This window comes from Aethalodelphis obliquidens, unplaced genomic scaffold (assembly GCF_003676395.1).
Source record: "Aethalodelphis obliquidens isolate GAN/ISIS:26980383/991018 unplaced genomic scaffold, ASM367639v1 scaffold4, whole genome shotgun sequence".
NCBI lineage: Eukaryota > Metazoa > Chordata > Mammalia > Artiodactyla > Delphinidae > Aethalodelphis > Aethalodelphis obliquidens.
The window spans coordinates 19634046-19650761 of NW_020837948.1; the positions used below are offsets into that span (position 1 = coordinate 19634046).

Here is a 16716-nt window from a genome sequence, read left to right on the forward strand (position 1 = left end):
GATGGCATTTATCATGTGCAAATATTATTTTTAACTTTTTTCCCAGTAATATTCTAAGGTTCCACTTTAAATGCCCCCAACTGTGACCACTTGGTTTTTAAACTCACAGAAAATATTTACTAAAATGATAAACACTTCAGTCTTCAAATTCATAGATAAACTCAGGTATTCTAGATCTTTCAGTCTGTTTCATAGTACCTATTTGACTACAGTGATAAGTTTCTTAATTCTTCCAGTTATAATTTCTACATACTTCTGCCCTATTTCTGAAATGGCTCCAAAGATCAAGTACGAAACACACTGGTTTCGTTTGAACAACTATACAATAATTATAAAATACTACTCTGAGGTGTTAACCTCTTTGTTATGTATTAGCTCAAATCTCAGATATCAAATACAGAATCTCAATGACTTATTAAGATCTAAAATTACAGACCAAATCACAGACTTAAGAAGCAAACAAGTAAATAAAAACTTCTTTTTCTATAATCAGTGAGCTGGCTAAAATGAAAAGTTAGCTAAGAAAGTCACCTACAATTTTTTACTTATTAAAAAAGTAAAAGTATAACTTATTGGTTATAAAAATCAATCTACTCAATTTGAAAAACATTTTCTGAACAGTGCTTTATTACCCGTGGCTGGGTTGATGCTGGCTGCAATATGAAAGTGGCAAAGTGCATTGGCATGCAGTGGAGTGTTCCTGTGAACGTGATGAGGATCTTGCTGATGTGGCAGGTATCCAGTATGTGCTACAAGTGCAAGTGATCTCCTCCGACCTCTACGAAAATGTTTCAGATTTACCTGTGAGAATAAAAACAAAGTCAAACAATGCAAAACAAAGTAAAACTAATGCCTGTATTGTCATAAGCATATATGTATAGGTTACATAATGATTGTTACATAGTACATATATCCTATTTCAGATAAGTTTATATGTACAAATATCTTGCAGTATTTTTTTTTTTGTTTTTTTATTTATTTATTTATTATTTTTGCGGTACGCGGGCCTCTCACTGTTGTGGCCTCTCCCGTTGCGGAGCACAGGCTCTGGAAGCGCAGGCTCAGCGGCCATGGCTCACGGGCCCAGCCACTCCACAGCATGTGGGATCTTCCCGGACCGGGGCACGAACCCGTGTCCCCTGCATGGGCAGGCGGACTCTCAACCACTGCGCCACCAGGGAAGCCCTCTTGCAGTACTTTTGTACAGCAAAATTGAAACCTGGAATAAGCCTGGAACTTAAACTGCTTGACTCTTCTTTTAACCATCACACAATACTTTAAATTTTTATTTAATATTTTCTGAGAATTAATTTCCTAAACTTAAAAAAGTTTACAATGTGTGTGTGGAAAACGATGTCCCTATGTATACTGTTCTCTTCGTATCCTCAGTTTACTTCCTATGACCACAAAGCACTGAATAAAACTACCATGATACATTAGGATGATATTTCATAGTTTGCAAAGCACTTTCACAGAGATCATCTCATTTGACCCATAAAGCAGACAATGCAAATATTGTTATTCTCATCTTTCATATGATAAAATAGTTTATAGAGAACACAAGGTCATCTAAAAGTGAAACAAAGGTCTTCAGATTCCTAGTCAAGGACTTCTTTCAACTATTACTACACATAACCATTCTATCAGTGGTTGAGTCTCTACACAATATATACTTAATGATATTCTGTGTCACTAGAATACTATCTAAATTTGAGAAATAGTGGTTCCATATTCATACAAAACATTCAAAGATAAATCATTTTTAGGTCACTTTCTTGTTTTCAATATTAAGAAAATAATAAGAAGAATCTGTGTTAACTAGTCTATGTTGAATTACCCCCAACACCAAAAACTGGCTTTTACTTTCCATACTATAGTAATTAGTAAGGTAAATAATTCAAGTTCTTGGAGATTTGGAAGATAACAAATGTAGAACAGAATCTGATAAACTACTCTAATCATTCCTGTAATTATGACAGGACGAACACCCCAAGCTCTAAAGAAAGAAAAATAATAAATGATTTTTACAGTCAAATCTTTGCATTCTCAGATCTTAATTTACATTATTTTAGCTAAGTCAAGTATAATCATCCTTTTGTTATCATCAGTTAACCTAAGGTTAACTTTGTAATTATAGGCAGTTTTATGCTAGGCAAAATCCTTAAGAAAACTTGTTGAACCCAAAAACACCCGAAAATCTTCTCAGAACTGTTTTCCTAAGACATATATGTTTTTTCATAACTATCCATGACTTTGAATATTAATTAAGATGAATGTTACAAAAAAGGCCATGTACGAAAGATTTTAAAACTTGTAGGAAATAACATCTAACAAAAACACTCACATCTAAAGCATTCTGAACTCGTTCTTTACTGGAAGCATTTCTCTTGAAGTTATTTGTTAAATTAATTGGTTCAGTCCAATGGCTGCAGTCACCTCCATAGAGCAAACAATCATTTGGTAAAAATGTCTCTACCCAAAGACGACATATGTTATCTTTGCAGCAAGTCAACAGTACATTACATACAGAAGCCCTAAGGAATAAAAAGATTTTAGAGGCAAAAGTATAAATTTCCCACAGTATCACATTCTACAATGTTTCTATAATTATTTAAATGCACACAACTAAGGTATCAATGAAGAAAATGTCAATATACATTTATGTAGTGTATTTAGTCAAAGCCATTACAACTGAGTTGGGTATTTGATTTCATCACAGCAAATGCTTGCTAACCTATTCTTTTCTGCCTGGAACTCAGTAGTTCCTGTTTCAGTAGTCTAAGATTCTTCTTACATCTAAAGAACAAAAACTGAAATCATACCATACTTGCTCAGTTAATAAACAAGGAAAAAACCTGACTTCTTCTATTAAAATTTTCTGATTTATTCAGTGGATGTTTATTTGAATTATTTCACAATGCTTCATTTTTACTTCCTGTAAAGGTACATGCACTTGTCACTAATAAGCTAAAGTAACCAGTACACTTACTCTTTCCTTGCCTAACATATGACAAAAGCAGTCAAGTGCAATAGAAAAATTCATGATTTTTTAGCCACCTCCTTCATTAGTCATTTTTGACTTTCAGTGAATTTACTGTCTTGCCACCCCACAAAATAATAACAAAACAATTACATATATGTTAATAAACCCCACAAGCATCAAGAGCTCAAAGGCTGAAACCCTATTAACTAAGACTACCTTTCTACTGGATAACCCAGGAAATTTAAAAAAAAAAAAAATAGTTGCAATATCCTCTAACAGACACTTATTCAAACATATCTGATTAAAAGAGAACAATCAGTAAGTAGGTTTCTATCAAGTAACCCAGTAAGTTAAAGAAAAAAATTAAAATATTCCGTAGTAGTCACTTTTTAAAACAAACGTATCTACTTGATTTAAGAACAATAGCAAAGGGGAAGAAAAGGGAGAACAGCTTTCTTTGTCTTGGTAGCTCTCTCCTTCAGATTCCCTCCTCTGTTTTAACACCTCCCTCCCTTCCCCTCCCCCTCTGTGTATACTCCCCTACTTTTCTCCCCTTTCCATCTACTCTGGGCTTCTCTCCCTCTGCTTTCTCCTATAATTCTCTGCTTCTCACGTTCTCCAACCCACCCTCCGTTTCCACCTCTCCTACCTCTCACCGCTACCCCCTTCCTAGGGCCCCTCCTTCTTCTTACCTTTCCAAACCCTCTGTTTCTCCTTCCTTTCCCCAGCCTTATGCCTCTCCCTCCTCTTCCTCCTTCATTTTTCTCCCTCTTTTTCCCTCTATCTCCCTCTGACCTTTTCCTCCCCTCCTTCCCTCTCTTAGTTTCTCTCTAGTACATTTAAATACACACAAGCAGTAGCAATGAGATTAAACAGAAACAGAAACAGAAGAAAATACAAAAAGGCAATATGGAAGTTCAAGGTTCATAGTGCCAATCAGTAAATGGCAGAATGGGAAGGCTTATAAAGAAAGAGCAGAAGATAGGAGACTAAAGGCCTGAACAGACAGCAATCAGGAGAGGTACAGAACTTAGGCAAGACCAACAAAGCAAGCTAAGAAGTTGCAAAACTCAGAAGCATGGACAGGGCTTCGACCCCACATGACTCTCTTCAGGATACCATGCCTTACAAATAATGCCACGCCTTACAAACAGCTGGCAGGTAATATAAGCATGGCATAGAAGAAATATCCAGATGTATTTGAGGCACTGCTCAGGCAATACCTCCCCCCTTCCTCACTTCATCAAGGTATCTTATTCTCTCTCCAATAAGCATATCATATTCAGGTGTAGCACTCCCCTCCCAACCAAAAAAAAAAAAAAAATATATATATATATATACACACATATATATATATATAAAATGAATGACCTTATATGGGCAACCATGTGATGGGTAAGTGTCTGCAACAGCTGTCCTATCTTTTTTTTTTTAATTTTATTTTATTTAGCTGCCCTATGTTGATGCAACAAAAGGCTAAGATGCTTTTGAAACTAGTTATGTAGAACCAACTTTTGGACGTTTTAGGGGGATATAACCAGACCTCCTAATCTGTCCTACATACAACAATTTTTAACTTGTAAAGAAGTACATGCTCATTACAAACACTTCCCCATTCTTCTCTCTCAAGCCAGCAGGCCCTTTATATAAAGTATTACCATCTGGTTAAGCATCTTAATTTTAAGATTCCATATCAGAAAGGATAATGGTCTTTGATGGGATCTCTTTCATCCTCATGAGAAAGGGTCAGCCTTCCCACTATATATCTGCAGGCAGCTGGTGAAACAAAAATGAAAACTAAAAGAACTAAGGGAGATTAGCTGGTTCTTTAGTGAAATGGATCCAAAAATGAAATTCTGGAAACCTTGAAAAGATGCCATAACTAACAGAAAAGTCTAGCTCTGTATCAGCTCCCTATGTTGCAGAATTTAGTTGATAAGAAATAAAATAAGCAGGGCAAAAAAAACCCCTTAATATGCCTTTTTGCTGTCATTGGGCATTCGTAATGCCCCAGTTTAAGGTACTGCCTCTGTATCCACCGTGATCACTTTTGCCAACACTAAGTGAACTAGGTCAGGAGTAGATATGACTGTCCTCTCTCAAAAGATAAAATATTTCACAAGCCTCATTTTTAGTATTCTGGTGGTCTAACTGGCTGCATATGAAAATACCTGGAATAGAAGAAGAAATCAGCCTCCGAAATAATGTAATCTTGTGATAGTTCTAAAAGGTTAACAGTTTGTGATGACAGCTATTTTTACTTTACATTTGTCATAGCTCATTCTATTCTAAACACGTTTTTATACGTGTGGGCAATGATCTCAGAGGTACTAGAGCAACAGTTCTCAAAGTGAAGCTGGAGTAAAGGTGCTTTTGCTAACAATACAGATTGCCCACACCACTCTCCCTTGGCCCAAAAACTGTGAAACATACTTCTAACAAAAGAACCATCACTGTACCTACAGTGTCCTACTCCTATGCTTTGTTAGACTGTAGGACTGAGGTAGGAAGAATGGTAACTACTGCACTCCAAAATAGCTCAAAAAAGTCTAGGTATAACGATGATGGATATATGCCATTATACACTTATCCAAACCCATCGAATGTACAACACCAAGAGTGAACCACAAAGTAAACTATGAACTTTAAGTGAAAATAATGTGTTGAAATAAGCATCAACTGTAACAAATGTACCACTCTGGTGGAGGATGTTGATAATGGGGGAGGCTGCGCATATGTGGGGGACAGGATTATGTGAGAAATCTCTGTACCTTCCCTTCAGCTTTGCTGTGAATCTGAAACTGCTCTAAAAAACGTCTAAAATAATTTTTAAAAAATCTAGGTATACTCTGCTGGCTCAGAAGAGCAAAACTAAAGTCAACAAATGATCTAGGTATGCTACCATGGATCAGCTTAAGACATCTCAGATGACAAAAAGATAAGGGAAAACCTGTACTGATCCATAGTGTGGCCAAATTGAAAATGGCCATGTGGAACAAAAAGGATTTCTACCTATACTTAAGTAATACAATAGCTCTGTAACTTACTAAATATAGGCAAAAATTCAACAGGATTATCAAGTCTTGCAAGGACTACAGGAAAAAAGAAAAGTACTAACAGGTGTGTTTGTGCATGCACGTGTAGGTTAAACTAATACCTAGTTTACGGCATCATAATGTATTAACCCATGCACTTCTCCTCAAAGATGCTGGGTGCAGTTAAAGAAATATTTGAGGCCTTATGGTATATGTTCTCAATAAAGCATTTTTTTTTTTAATTAAAAAAAAAAAAAGGGAAACCAGAGGAGATATAGAAGGGACAAGATAAGGGAGTGAAATGTGAAAAAGTTGATGCAAATGGCAATTTGGAGAATGATTAAGAGATGAAAGAATTGGATACATAACATAGAGAAGAAAACGATGCACAACTCTGTCACTTAAAGATATCTGATCTAGAGGTAAATTATCCTTTCATATGGCTCTCCTCTTAAGCGTCAACCATAGTTGACCGGTGGCCAGAGGTTTGCAGTCCAAGAACGATCTAGTATTACTTGAATCTTCATAGGCAAAAACCCTAAAGGAATGATTCTCAAAGTGAGAAAAGCAGTCAAAGTCACAAAGATGATGTTCTCTTAATACATGGGAAAAATGACTAATCCACTGACCTAGGCATATATTTGCTTGTTTTACGCCAGGAAAATCCATTTACAGCTCGAGGATGGGCCAGATATACAAAAGAAAAGTCAATTTCTCCTTGGGATTGTTTTTCTGAACTTTTATCTGGAGAGGTAACAGATGTCCGCCAGTTTTCTACATTATACCATACCTTTAAAAGACAGTCATCCTAAGGGGAAAAAAAACACAAAAAACATCCAGATCAGAATTAAATTAAAGGTTAAGTCAAATACCAAAAGTAAGATTTTTCTCCCCAATTAAAGGAACTTAGGGATGTGAAGAGGAGTTGGGCATGGAGAAATTAGGAAGAAAATCTCTGATTCTGATACTTTTCTACTAGCATTCCTTAACTGTTCTTTAAGAATTAATGTGTGTGGATGTGTGTATTTTGCAAGGGTTGGTTCAAGGAAAATGCTAGTTACCATTTGGTATGGAAAATAAAGTCATTTAGGAAAGACCTAAAGATGAAGTTAGGGCTTCACGTGCCCACTTAGCCAAATACCAAATAAGAAAGCATTAGCAGACTTCAAAAGACTGGTGATTTTTGAAAACACAGTTTTTAAAAATTACCATGTGAATGTTCAAAGAAAATGTTGATGATAACTAGTTAGCAACTACTACTATGTAAAATATTCTAAGCACAATCAAAATTGCATCTCCTAATTTGAGAAGGAAAGCAAGAACAAGAGAGACTAGCACGTACCAGGTTCTGTTCTTAAGCTATTAATTGCATTCCCAAAGCTGACTGTAAAGTCAATTAGATTAAACAGCTCTACTTTTATCCTAAAAAAACCTCACTGAGGGTTTAAGGTATATCTCATATTCTTAGTCTGCAGGTTTTGAGCCATGGGAACAATAACTTCAGACTATTAGTTGTATGTAAAGTGCTCTGTGAACCAATGATTAAAAATAAAATAATTTCAAGGGAATACATTATTCTAAAATAAACAGGTAATAACAAAGAAAAGTTACAAATCTCCTTCTAGAAAGTCTGTAAATTCTTTTACTGTAAATACAGCCTAATATAGCTGTCAGCTAAAAGATAACATAAACAGTAGTTATAGTTGATTATTGACAGTATACTTCATCCATGACTCTGTGCCAGTCACTTTACATACACTGTCTAAACTAATCTGATGATCAACAACCTATGAGGTGGGTACTATCATCCTCAGTTTATACATGAGAAAACCAAGGCTCAAAGAGAGTAACTACTTGCCCAAGATCAAACAGTTGGTAAATGGCAAATTTATACCCAGATCTACCTTTGATCTACGTTGTTTCAATTATACCATACTGCCTTTAACACTATATTTAGCCAATTTTTGCTACTTAACATTTTTAACAGAAAATGTTTTCAACTTAATGAAGCCAGCTAATTTTTTTTGACATTTCAAACTATACCATAAACACAACTTGACAATAGTATTTTTACAAATTACCTTCCCAGCAGTGGCAAAAAATTCTCCATCTGGTGAAAACTTCATTAAATGAACTTGGGAAGCAGTTCTGTAAATTAAACAGACAAGAAATAATTTTCAAGGAAAATTAAATAAGAGAATGCAACATTACTTCTCTAAACTATATTCAGCAATTTGCTTCAAATAGAAAATTTTGTGATAAAACAAGTTTCACACTCGCTTATAAGTATATCTCATAAATATAAAATAAATTAAAAAATAGAAAACTTAATATTAAATATAAAAATTATTTTTTATGTAAAAATATCCATGCATAAGAATCATGTAAGGAATGACTTGTCAGTCTTTTTTTTTTTTTTTGCGGTACGCGGGCCTCTCAGTGTTGTGGCCTCTCCCGTTGCGGAGCACAGGCTCCGGACGAGCAGGCTCAGCAGCCATAGCTCACAGGCCTAGCCGCTCCGCGGCTTGTGGGATCTTCCCGGACTGGGGCACGAACCCGTGTCCCCTGCATCGGAAGGCAGACTCTCAACCACTGCGCCACCAGGGAAGCCCTGACTTGTCAGTCTTCAAAGCTTAAGACAAAAGAGCCATAGGTCTCATTCCCTTAGGATGTGAGAAAGAAAGGTTTCATTTTTTAATCTGGAAACCTAATTTCCGGAGCCATAGATACTTATATTCCAGCATACATTTACAAGGACAGTAAATCAGTATTTTAAAATGAATTCTGCCTTAAGGCAGCATTTGCATAATTAAAGATTATGTATGGGTTAATGGGAGACTTGCAACTATCATGGATTCGGCCTTCCAAGTTCACCAACATACTTGGTACATAGTTGTCTTTTCTTCTCCAAGGAGTTTTGGCTCATTTCCCTTCATCACCTTCCCTTCTGGCTACCTGTATATACTAATCTCAAGACACTTCTCACTGTGATTGCTTTCCTTTTCTTTACCCAAGTTCATGCTTAGATAGATTCATCCTAAATTTATTTGTAAAGCAGGCCAAAGAGATATTTTGTCACATTTCATTCCAAATAAAAATAACTTTTTCCCCCCGATTTCTAAAAAATATTTGTTTGCTTATTTGTTTGTTTGGCTGTGCCGGGTCTTACTGCGGCACGCAGGATCTTCGTTGCTGCGTGCAGGATCTTTAGTTGTGGCACTCGGAATCTTTTAGTTGCGGCATGCGGGCTCCTAATAGCGGCATGTGGGATCTAGTTCCCCGACCAGGGATCGAACCTAGCTGCCCTGCATTGGGAGCGCAGAGTCTTAACCACTGGACCACCAGGGAAGTCCCTTCCCTGATTTTAAATGTTACAAATACATAAGAGAAAATATTGATACAAATGGGTGAAAGGAAGAAAATAAAATCATCCATAGCTTCACCAATACCACAACACTCATTCTCATGCAAAATCACTGTTAACATTTTAATACACTGACTTCCAGACCTCTTCCATATTCCCTCTCCATCTACTTTCTGTGGAAGGGTGTGGGGAAGGAGATGGAAACTGATGCCATATTTACAATCTGCTTTGTAATATTTATTTTAAAATATGTCATGAACATTAAGTAGTACAATGAACATTTTTGCACACACATTTTTATGCATCTGGTTAATCCTAAGGACATCTTTAAAACAAATAATTAAAAGTCTGGTCTCCATGATTGTGACCTTGTTGCCCCTACAGTCTTTTCTTAAAACAGTAGCTAAAGCAGTTCTTTTAAAAGAGAATTACTGGGTTGGCCAGAAAGTTCGTTTGGTTTTAAGTAAAAATAAGAGACATTTTTCATTTTCACGAAGAACTTTATTGAACGTATTCACTAGCCGAACGAACTTTTTGGCCAATCCACTAGATCTCAACACACCCTCTGCTTAAAACCCCCAAGGCCTTCCCAACTCACTCAAAATAAAAGGCAAAAGCTTCACAATAACCTATAAGCTGACTCCTGACTCCCCTATTACTCCTCACTTTGTTCACTTTACTCCAGCCACAAGGTAACATACACTTTTACCTCAGAGCCTTGCACTAGTTCCCTCCTCCTACAACGTTCTTCACCAGAAGGTACACACACATAGCTTACTCACTCACTTCCTTCAGGTCTATACTCAAATGTCACCTCTACTCTTCTTCCCCCTACCCTACTTAATTATTCTCTATCGTACCTACTGGTCCTCATCTAACAGGTATTAGCAGTGTTCTAAATGCACCACAAATGTATGATCAAACCCAACTTTGAAATGTATTCCAGTTAGTGTAATCTTCAGTTGATTCTAAAATAAAACTGGCATAGTTTCTAGTCCAAGGCTTTATTGCTTACTTAAATAACAAACCACCTCAAATAAACAATTAGTATGTCTAGTCCAAGTTCCCACTGTATAACTCTGATTATGATTTAACTTAATATCCTTCCCCTCTCCCAAATGCAAGAAATACATTTCAAATTCTCAGTTCAACCCAAGGAATCCCCTTACTAGATCTGCAGTGAAGGCACTATAGCACTTCTTTGTTCTTCTCTCCCCCATCAGCTCTTTCTAAAGAACTATCTTTGCAAAATCTTATTTCCTCTCTACATGTAAACCCTTTTTAACACCCATGATCTGGCTGAGGGGGTGCAAAATAACACAGAACCAGCTCCTTTGAAATCTCCTTTGTATATTCTATACATATAGGAGGTCTGCCTTACTCTGACTTTGGTATCTGATTTGTACCCTTTACTGCTTCATATGAAACTGACTCAGAGGACTTCCCGGGTGGCGCAGTAGTTAAGAATCCACCTGCCAGTGCAGGGGACACGGGTTCAAGCCCTGGTCTGGGAGGATCCCACATGCAACTAAGCCCGTGCACCACAACTGCTGAGCCTGTGCTCTAGAGCCTGCGAGCCACAACTACTGAAGCCTGCACGCCTAGAGCCCGTGCTCCGCAACAAGAGAAGCCACCACAATGAGAAGCCAGTGCACTGCAACGAAGACTAGCCCCCGCTCGCCGTAATTAGAGAAAGCCCGCACGCAGCAACGAAGACTCAACACAGCAAAAATTTTAAAAAATAAAATAAGAATTTTAAAAATATGTAAAACTGACTCAGGAAGAATGCCATTCCTAACATCCTGTCATACTGATTTACTGGTGTATTGTCTATCTCCCCCTATGTGTTCACAGCTATATCTAAGCGCTTTTACCACTGTCTGGAACATGATAAGCACTCAACAAATATCTGTTGAATGAATGAAAGAAACTTGGACTTGCTATCTAAACGGCATAAGAAAAATTAAGCCTGTTGATTCATACTTCCAAATTGATCTCTAGAAAGATGATACCAATTGTATGCCCTTATTAAGAGTATATAAGAATACCTTTCCTCCACTCACTCGTAATAGGTATTATTCATTCTCTTCTTTATGATTTTGAGTGAAGTCAATCAACTCTTAATATGCTCATTACTCATATGTACTACTGTTTAAAATTTTTCTCAAAAAAAATTTCTCTTCATTGTCCATTTTTGTTTACTTTTGAGATATGTTATTTTCTAGTTAATTTTTAAGACCTCCTTTTAAAAAAGGCATTAACCCAAAATTGCACATATTTCCCAACAAGTTTTTGGTTCTTTTCCTTATGGTCTTTTTGCTTTACAGAAATTTTTTATTGATACACAAAACTATTAATTTTTTCCTTTTCTTTCCTTTCAGTTTCTACTTTTGGTGTCATACTTAGAAATTTTTTCCATAACTCTAAAATAGCACTTCTCATCCAACAGTGATAGAACACAAATGATAAATGTTAGCCCAATATGTAATTTTTAATTTCCTAGTAGTGACATTTAAAAAAGTAAAAGGAAACAGGTAAAATTAAGTATATTTTATTTAATCCAATATATCAAAAATATTATTTTAATGTGTAATCAATTAAAATTTAATAAGAGTTTTACATTTTTTTCTTTGTGCAAAGTTTTTGAAATCTAGTGTTCATTTCATACTTTTAGGACATCTCAGTTAAGTCTAGCCATATTTCAAGGGCTCAAGTGAAATGAGGCTATCATACTGGACATGGTAGTATTAAACTATGACAATTCACCGATATTTTCTTCTAAAATTTTTTCATTGTATAGATATTGCTTCTTCTTCCTTTGAAATTTATTTTGGTGCCAAGTATGAAAGAGATTCTAACGTCATTTTCTCCACCACAGAGCTAGCAAGTTGCCCCACTGATGTAAAATGCCACCTTATATACTGAATCTCCATGTATAATTGGGTCTAACCCTGGACCCTAATCTATCTGTTCCTGTATCAACAACAAACTGCTTGACCAGTTGTAGCTTTAGAATTCATTTTACTATACTGTATATCTTCATTCTTTTCTTCTTTCAGGATTTTCCTGATTTTCCCATATTTGTCCTTTTAAATAAAATTTGAACTATGCTCAAAAGTAGAAATTCCAATGAGATTTTGATAAGGATGATGTTCAACATACAGATTAGTCTGGGAAAAATATACTTCTTCACAATAGGAAAATTTCCATTCAAAATCATGACAGGTGTCTCTGTCTCCTTTTGTATAATTTAGCAAGTTCTTATTTAACTATCTTCATATAGGCCTAACACATTTCTATGTTTCTTCCTAGTTGTTTTATTCAACAATTTAAAAAAAGTAAAAAAGGGTCTGCAGAACATGGGAAATGGTGAATCCTCTGTATATAAGAAAAGGCATGTCAAAATCAATACTTTTTATGTTAGTATGGTTTTACACCAACTAAAATGCATTTATAATATAAGACCACATGGAACAGGTTTATTGGTTTAATCCCCTAATTAATTGCTTACTTGCAATGCCAAATGCATCTCCAATCCCCAAAGTTAAGATCTGTTTTATCTGGATTTTCATCTTCAGCTGATTTCTCCAAGTTAGCACTGGACCACAGTTGCAAACAGCTAGAACCAGTTAAAAGACGATTGCCTAAAATATATATATATCAAAAAAAATAATATATATATATCATTCACCAATTATTATTTAGGTATTTAATTAGTGAGTTAAGTACATGCTCAAGAGTTGTATATAATACTATAAAGATAATACAACTTTTTAAAAAAGTCAAATAACAAAAAGAGATTTGGGGTATGGGGGGAGTAAGGCTATATTTTAACTTTGTTGAAGAAACTTAAGACAAAAAAGGGAACAGATCTTATCATCTCTCATCCAACAAACATTTAATGAGCATCTTCTTTGTAACAGGCACTGTGCTAGGCACTGGCAATACAATAAGAAATGAAAGACTGTCCTTTTTCATGATGGGTTCACATTCCAGTAGAGAAATATTATGAACAGAAGCATGAAAACATGCAAGTTCAAATATATTCCAGAGAATGCCTCATAATCTCATTATAGTTAAGGGATAAGGTACGTAGTAGACTTAGAAAAAGAAATAAGTTTGGAAAAAAGGGATCATATTGTGAAGCATTTTTGAGGTTCATAAAGAGTTCAGAGTTTGTTATAGGTAGCTGGAAGTTAAAGGTTTTATTTAGGGGGGGTGTAGTTTACATAAGTGTATCTGTATTTTAGAACAAGGGGTCTCAACTGGGAGGGGCTGTCAACAGATGGATGTAAGATGCCCATAAACCTCCTTCCAATGACATACATGCAAAAGTTATAGGTATACTTTGTGCATTTTTCTAGAGAGATAATCCATAATTTTCACCATACTTTCAAAAACTCCAGTAAACAAAGAAGGGTAAATTATGATTCTTTATAACTCTAGAGATAGGCAAGATTAGGAAAAATGTAAGACGCTGGGAAATCTGGTTAAATGACTATAATAAATACAGATGGGAAATCATGAGGATCTGAATCAAATATTAAAGTAATAAGCATGGATTTAAAAGTCATTTCAAAAAAAAGAACAGAATTTTCATGGCATGACACCAAGTAAAAAACAGAGAGATACAAGAGGTTTCAAGGAGAGATTCCAACTTTATGACTTGGGGAATTGAGTGGAAGATTGTGCTATCAAAGAAAATAAAGGCAGTACAATTTTGGCCAAAAAGCTGACAATAAATAAGGCATTCTATCTCTCTGGAAAGATCACTTTATTTAAAAAGTGAGTCTGTGGCAAAACACTGACTTTAGATCAGAAATCCTTGTGTCTAAATCCCAAATAAGTTACTCAATCAGCTATGTGAATTTGATCGAGTTGGGCAACCTCTGAGTCTCAATTTTCTCACCTATAAAATTAGAAGTTTGTGTAGAGCTGTTTTAAGAATTAGCTATAATATGTATTACATATCTAGCACAGGCTAGGCACTTAGCAGAAGCTCAATAAATAATAGCAACTAGGTGGAAAGTCCTATAGACAGATAAAAACAGCCCAGAAAGTATTGATACTAATGAGACATTCCATTTAAATATGGTTATCATTCCACTGTTTAGCTTAGCAACATACATACGTTTTCTTTTTTTTTACTGAGATGTAACTGACATGTATCATTGTATTAGTTTCAGGTTACAACATAATGATTCAATATTTGTATACAGTGTGAAATGACCACCACAATAAGTCTCCTTAACATTCATCACCACACATGGCTACAATGTTTTTTCTTATGATGAGAACTTTAAGATCTACTTTCTCTTAGCAACTTTCAAATACACAATACAGAATTATTAAGCATAGTCACTATGTCATACATTACATCCCAGGATTTATTTATTTCATAACTGAAAGTTTGTACCTTCACCTATTTCATCTACTCTCCCCAATCCCACCCCGCCCCACTCCAGCCCACTGCCTCTGACAAGTTTTCTTTAACATAAACTAAAGGTGAAACTAAGGTAACCCATGAAGGATTAAGAAATTAATATAGAACACAAAATAATTCATCCCAGTTATGGAATGAAACAAAAGTAGGTAAGGTATGGCATAATACATTGATTTGAACAGAAAGGCAGAAGTATAGATATCAAAGTAGGAAAAAAAAGCATTAAGTCTAAAATAGTAAGTCTTATGATTTAAGCAAGATGCAATAGTGCGTTTGGAGACAACACAAAGGCACTATAGTCAGTTTACTAGCACCATCTGAAAAATATTCTTTATATCCCAATACCTGGCATATACTAATAAGTAAATATTCATCAAAACCGAAATACTAGTATTTCACTTAATATATTCTAAATCTGTTTATATAAATAATTACAAAGTTCATTTACAAAAGTAATAATAGCTCCCCAATATATATTACAGTAATAACCCATTTCTCAACCAAACCACTTAAATTTTAAACTTTTTGATTATAAAAAGAAAAATGATAAACTTTTATGTGAATTTTAAATAAATCATGATTTAAAAGATAATGGTCATGAAATACTGGCAAGTCACTACTAGATATGTTAAGAAAATAAGTAGTTATCTTCTAATACTACTCTGTAATGATGATTTTAGAAGAACTAATACTGTCAATATCAATAACAATATCAATACTACCTTCTAAAGAATTAGTACTTACAGACTGCAGGTACAAAAATTCCAGGCAACTACTATGTCATTACTAAAGAAATATCACTCAATTCAAATAATAAATGTTTTTATTACAGTTATTCATGAGACTTCAAGTAGCCAGTTCACTTGCTAACAATATTTTTATAGGTAAGTACCTACATAAATACCTTTTTACAGAAAGTACCAACTACTTTCATATATACTACCATATCTGATCATTAAAAAACTATCTTGTGAAATAGATATTACCTTAATTTAAAGTGAGTTAACCATTCTTGATATGTTAAGTAATCTGCTCATGATCACAAAACTTGTAGTCATATATGTAAACATTTATTGAGAGCTTAATATATGATGGACCCCTAAAGATAAATAAAATACTGAATAAAATAGATTCTAAGCCCTTGCCTAATAAAAAAAAAAGGTAAACAAATAATTGTAATAAATTGTAGTGTTATCACAGAGTAACCATATAATTTATCATCCAAATAGGAACACTTGTAAAAGTAAAGGTGACACTGCTAATAATCTTATAAGGAAACAGGCATAAACTGGACATCAGCGACCCTATCCAGAGTAGAGTTATATTCAAAGTGCTGTACTAAATGCCAAATTTGAACCCAGGACAAATTTTTACTCTTTTCACTGTATGCATAAAATATACCTGTAGGCTACCAGCTAGTAAGCATCAATCTCATGAGAAAAAACATCTTAAAACATTATGTGATTTTTATTTAATCTAAGATAATCTCTTTTACCTTCTAAAATAATTTCCCAAGGTTCTGAACTTCGTATTCTAAATTAACATTTTTTCTCAGCCATTTTATCTACTATATTAAAATTTATCTTATCTATCTTAACTGATGACTTCTAGTTCTATGCTCCAAAGATAACTTCTTTCATAAATTTAGATTCAAATTTCTAACAATCTAATGAATACTGCTATAGGATATGCAAGCATCTCAAATTCCATACATCCAAATAAAATTTATGTTCCACTATCTCTAACTCCTACATATCACTCTTCTTGTGATCAAAGATACCCTCAGAATAATGTGAAATCCAGTTGTCAAGTAATGTCAATTCAACTACCTAAATGCATTTCATATCCATGTATTCCTTTCATTAGTCACGCCATATTAATTGAACACCTA

General features: G+C 34.8%; 1 protein-coding gene across 4 annotated transcripts in view; it reads right to left on the reverse strand.

Annotated features, from left to right (window-relative positions):
* The window catches only part of DMXL1 (Dmx like 1), a 133353-nt gene that overhangs the window by 87931 nt on the left and 28706 nt on the right, over window positions 1-16716 (reverse strand). For all 4 annotated transcript variants that reach the window (XM_027099571.1, XM_027099563.1, XM_027099578.1 and 1 more), the window contains exons 5-9: window positions 12894-13026; window positions 8100-8166; window positions 6648-6826; window positions 2345-2534; window positions 633-801 (exon numbers count right to left, since the gene is read on the reverse strand). In XM_027099571.1, the coding sequence (XP_026955372.1) occupies window positions 633-801; window positions 2345-2534; window positions 6648-6826; window positions 8100-8166; window positions 12894-13026 (738 nt within the window). The remainder of the gene's footprint in view (window positions 1-632; window positions 802-2344; window positions 2535-6647; window positions 6827-8099; window positions 8167-12893; window positions 13027-16716) is intronic.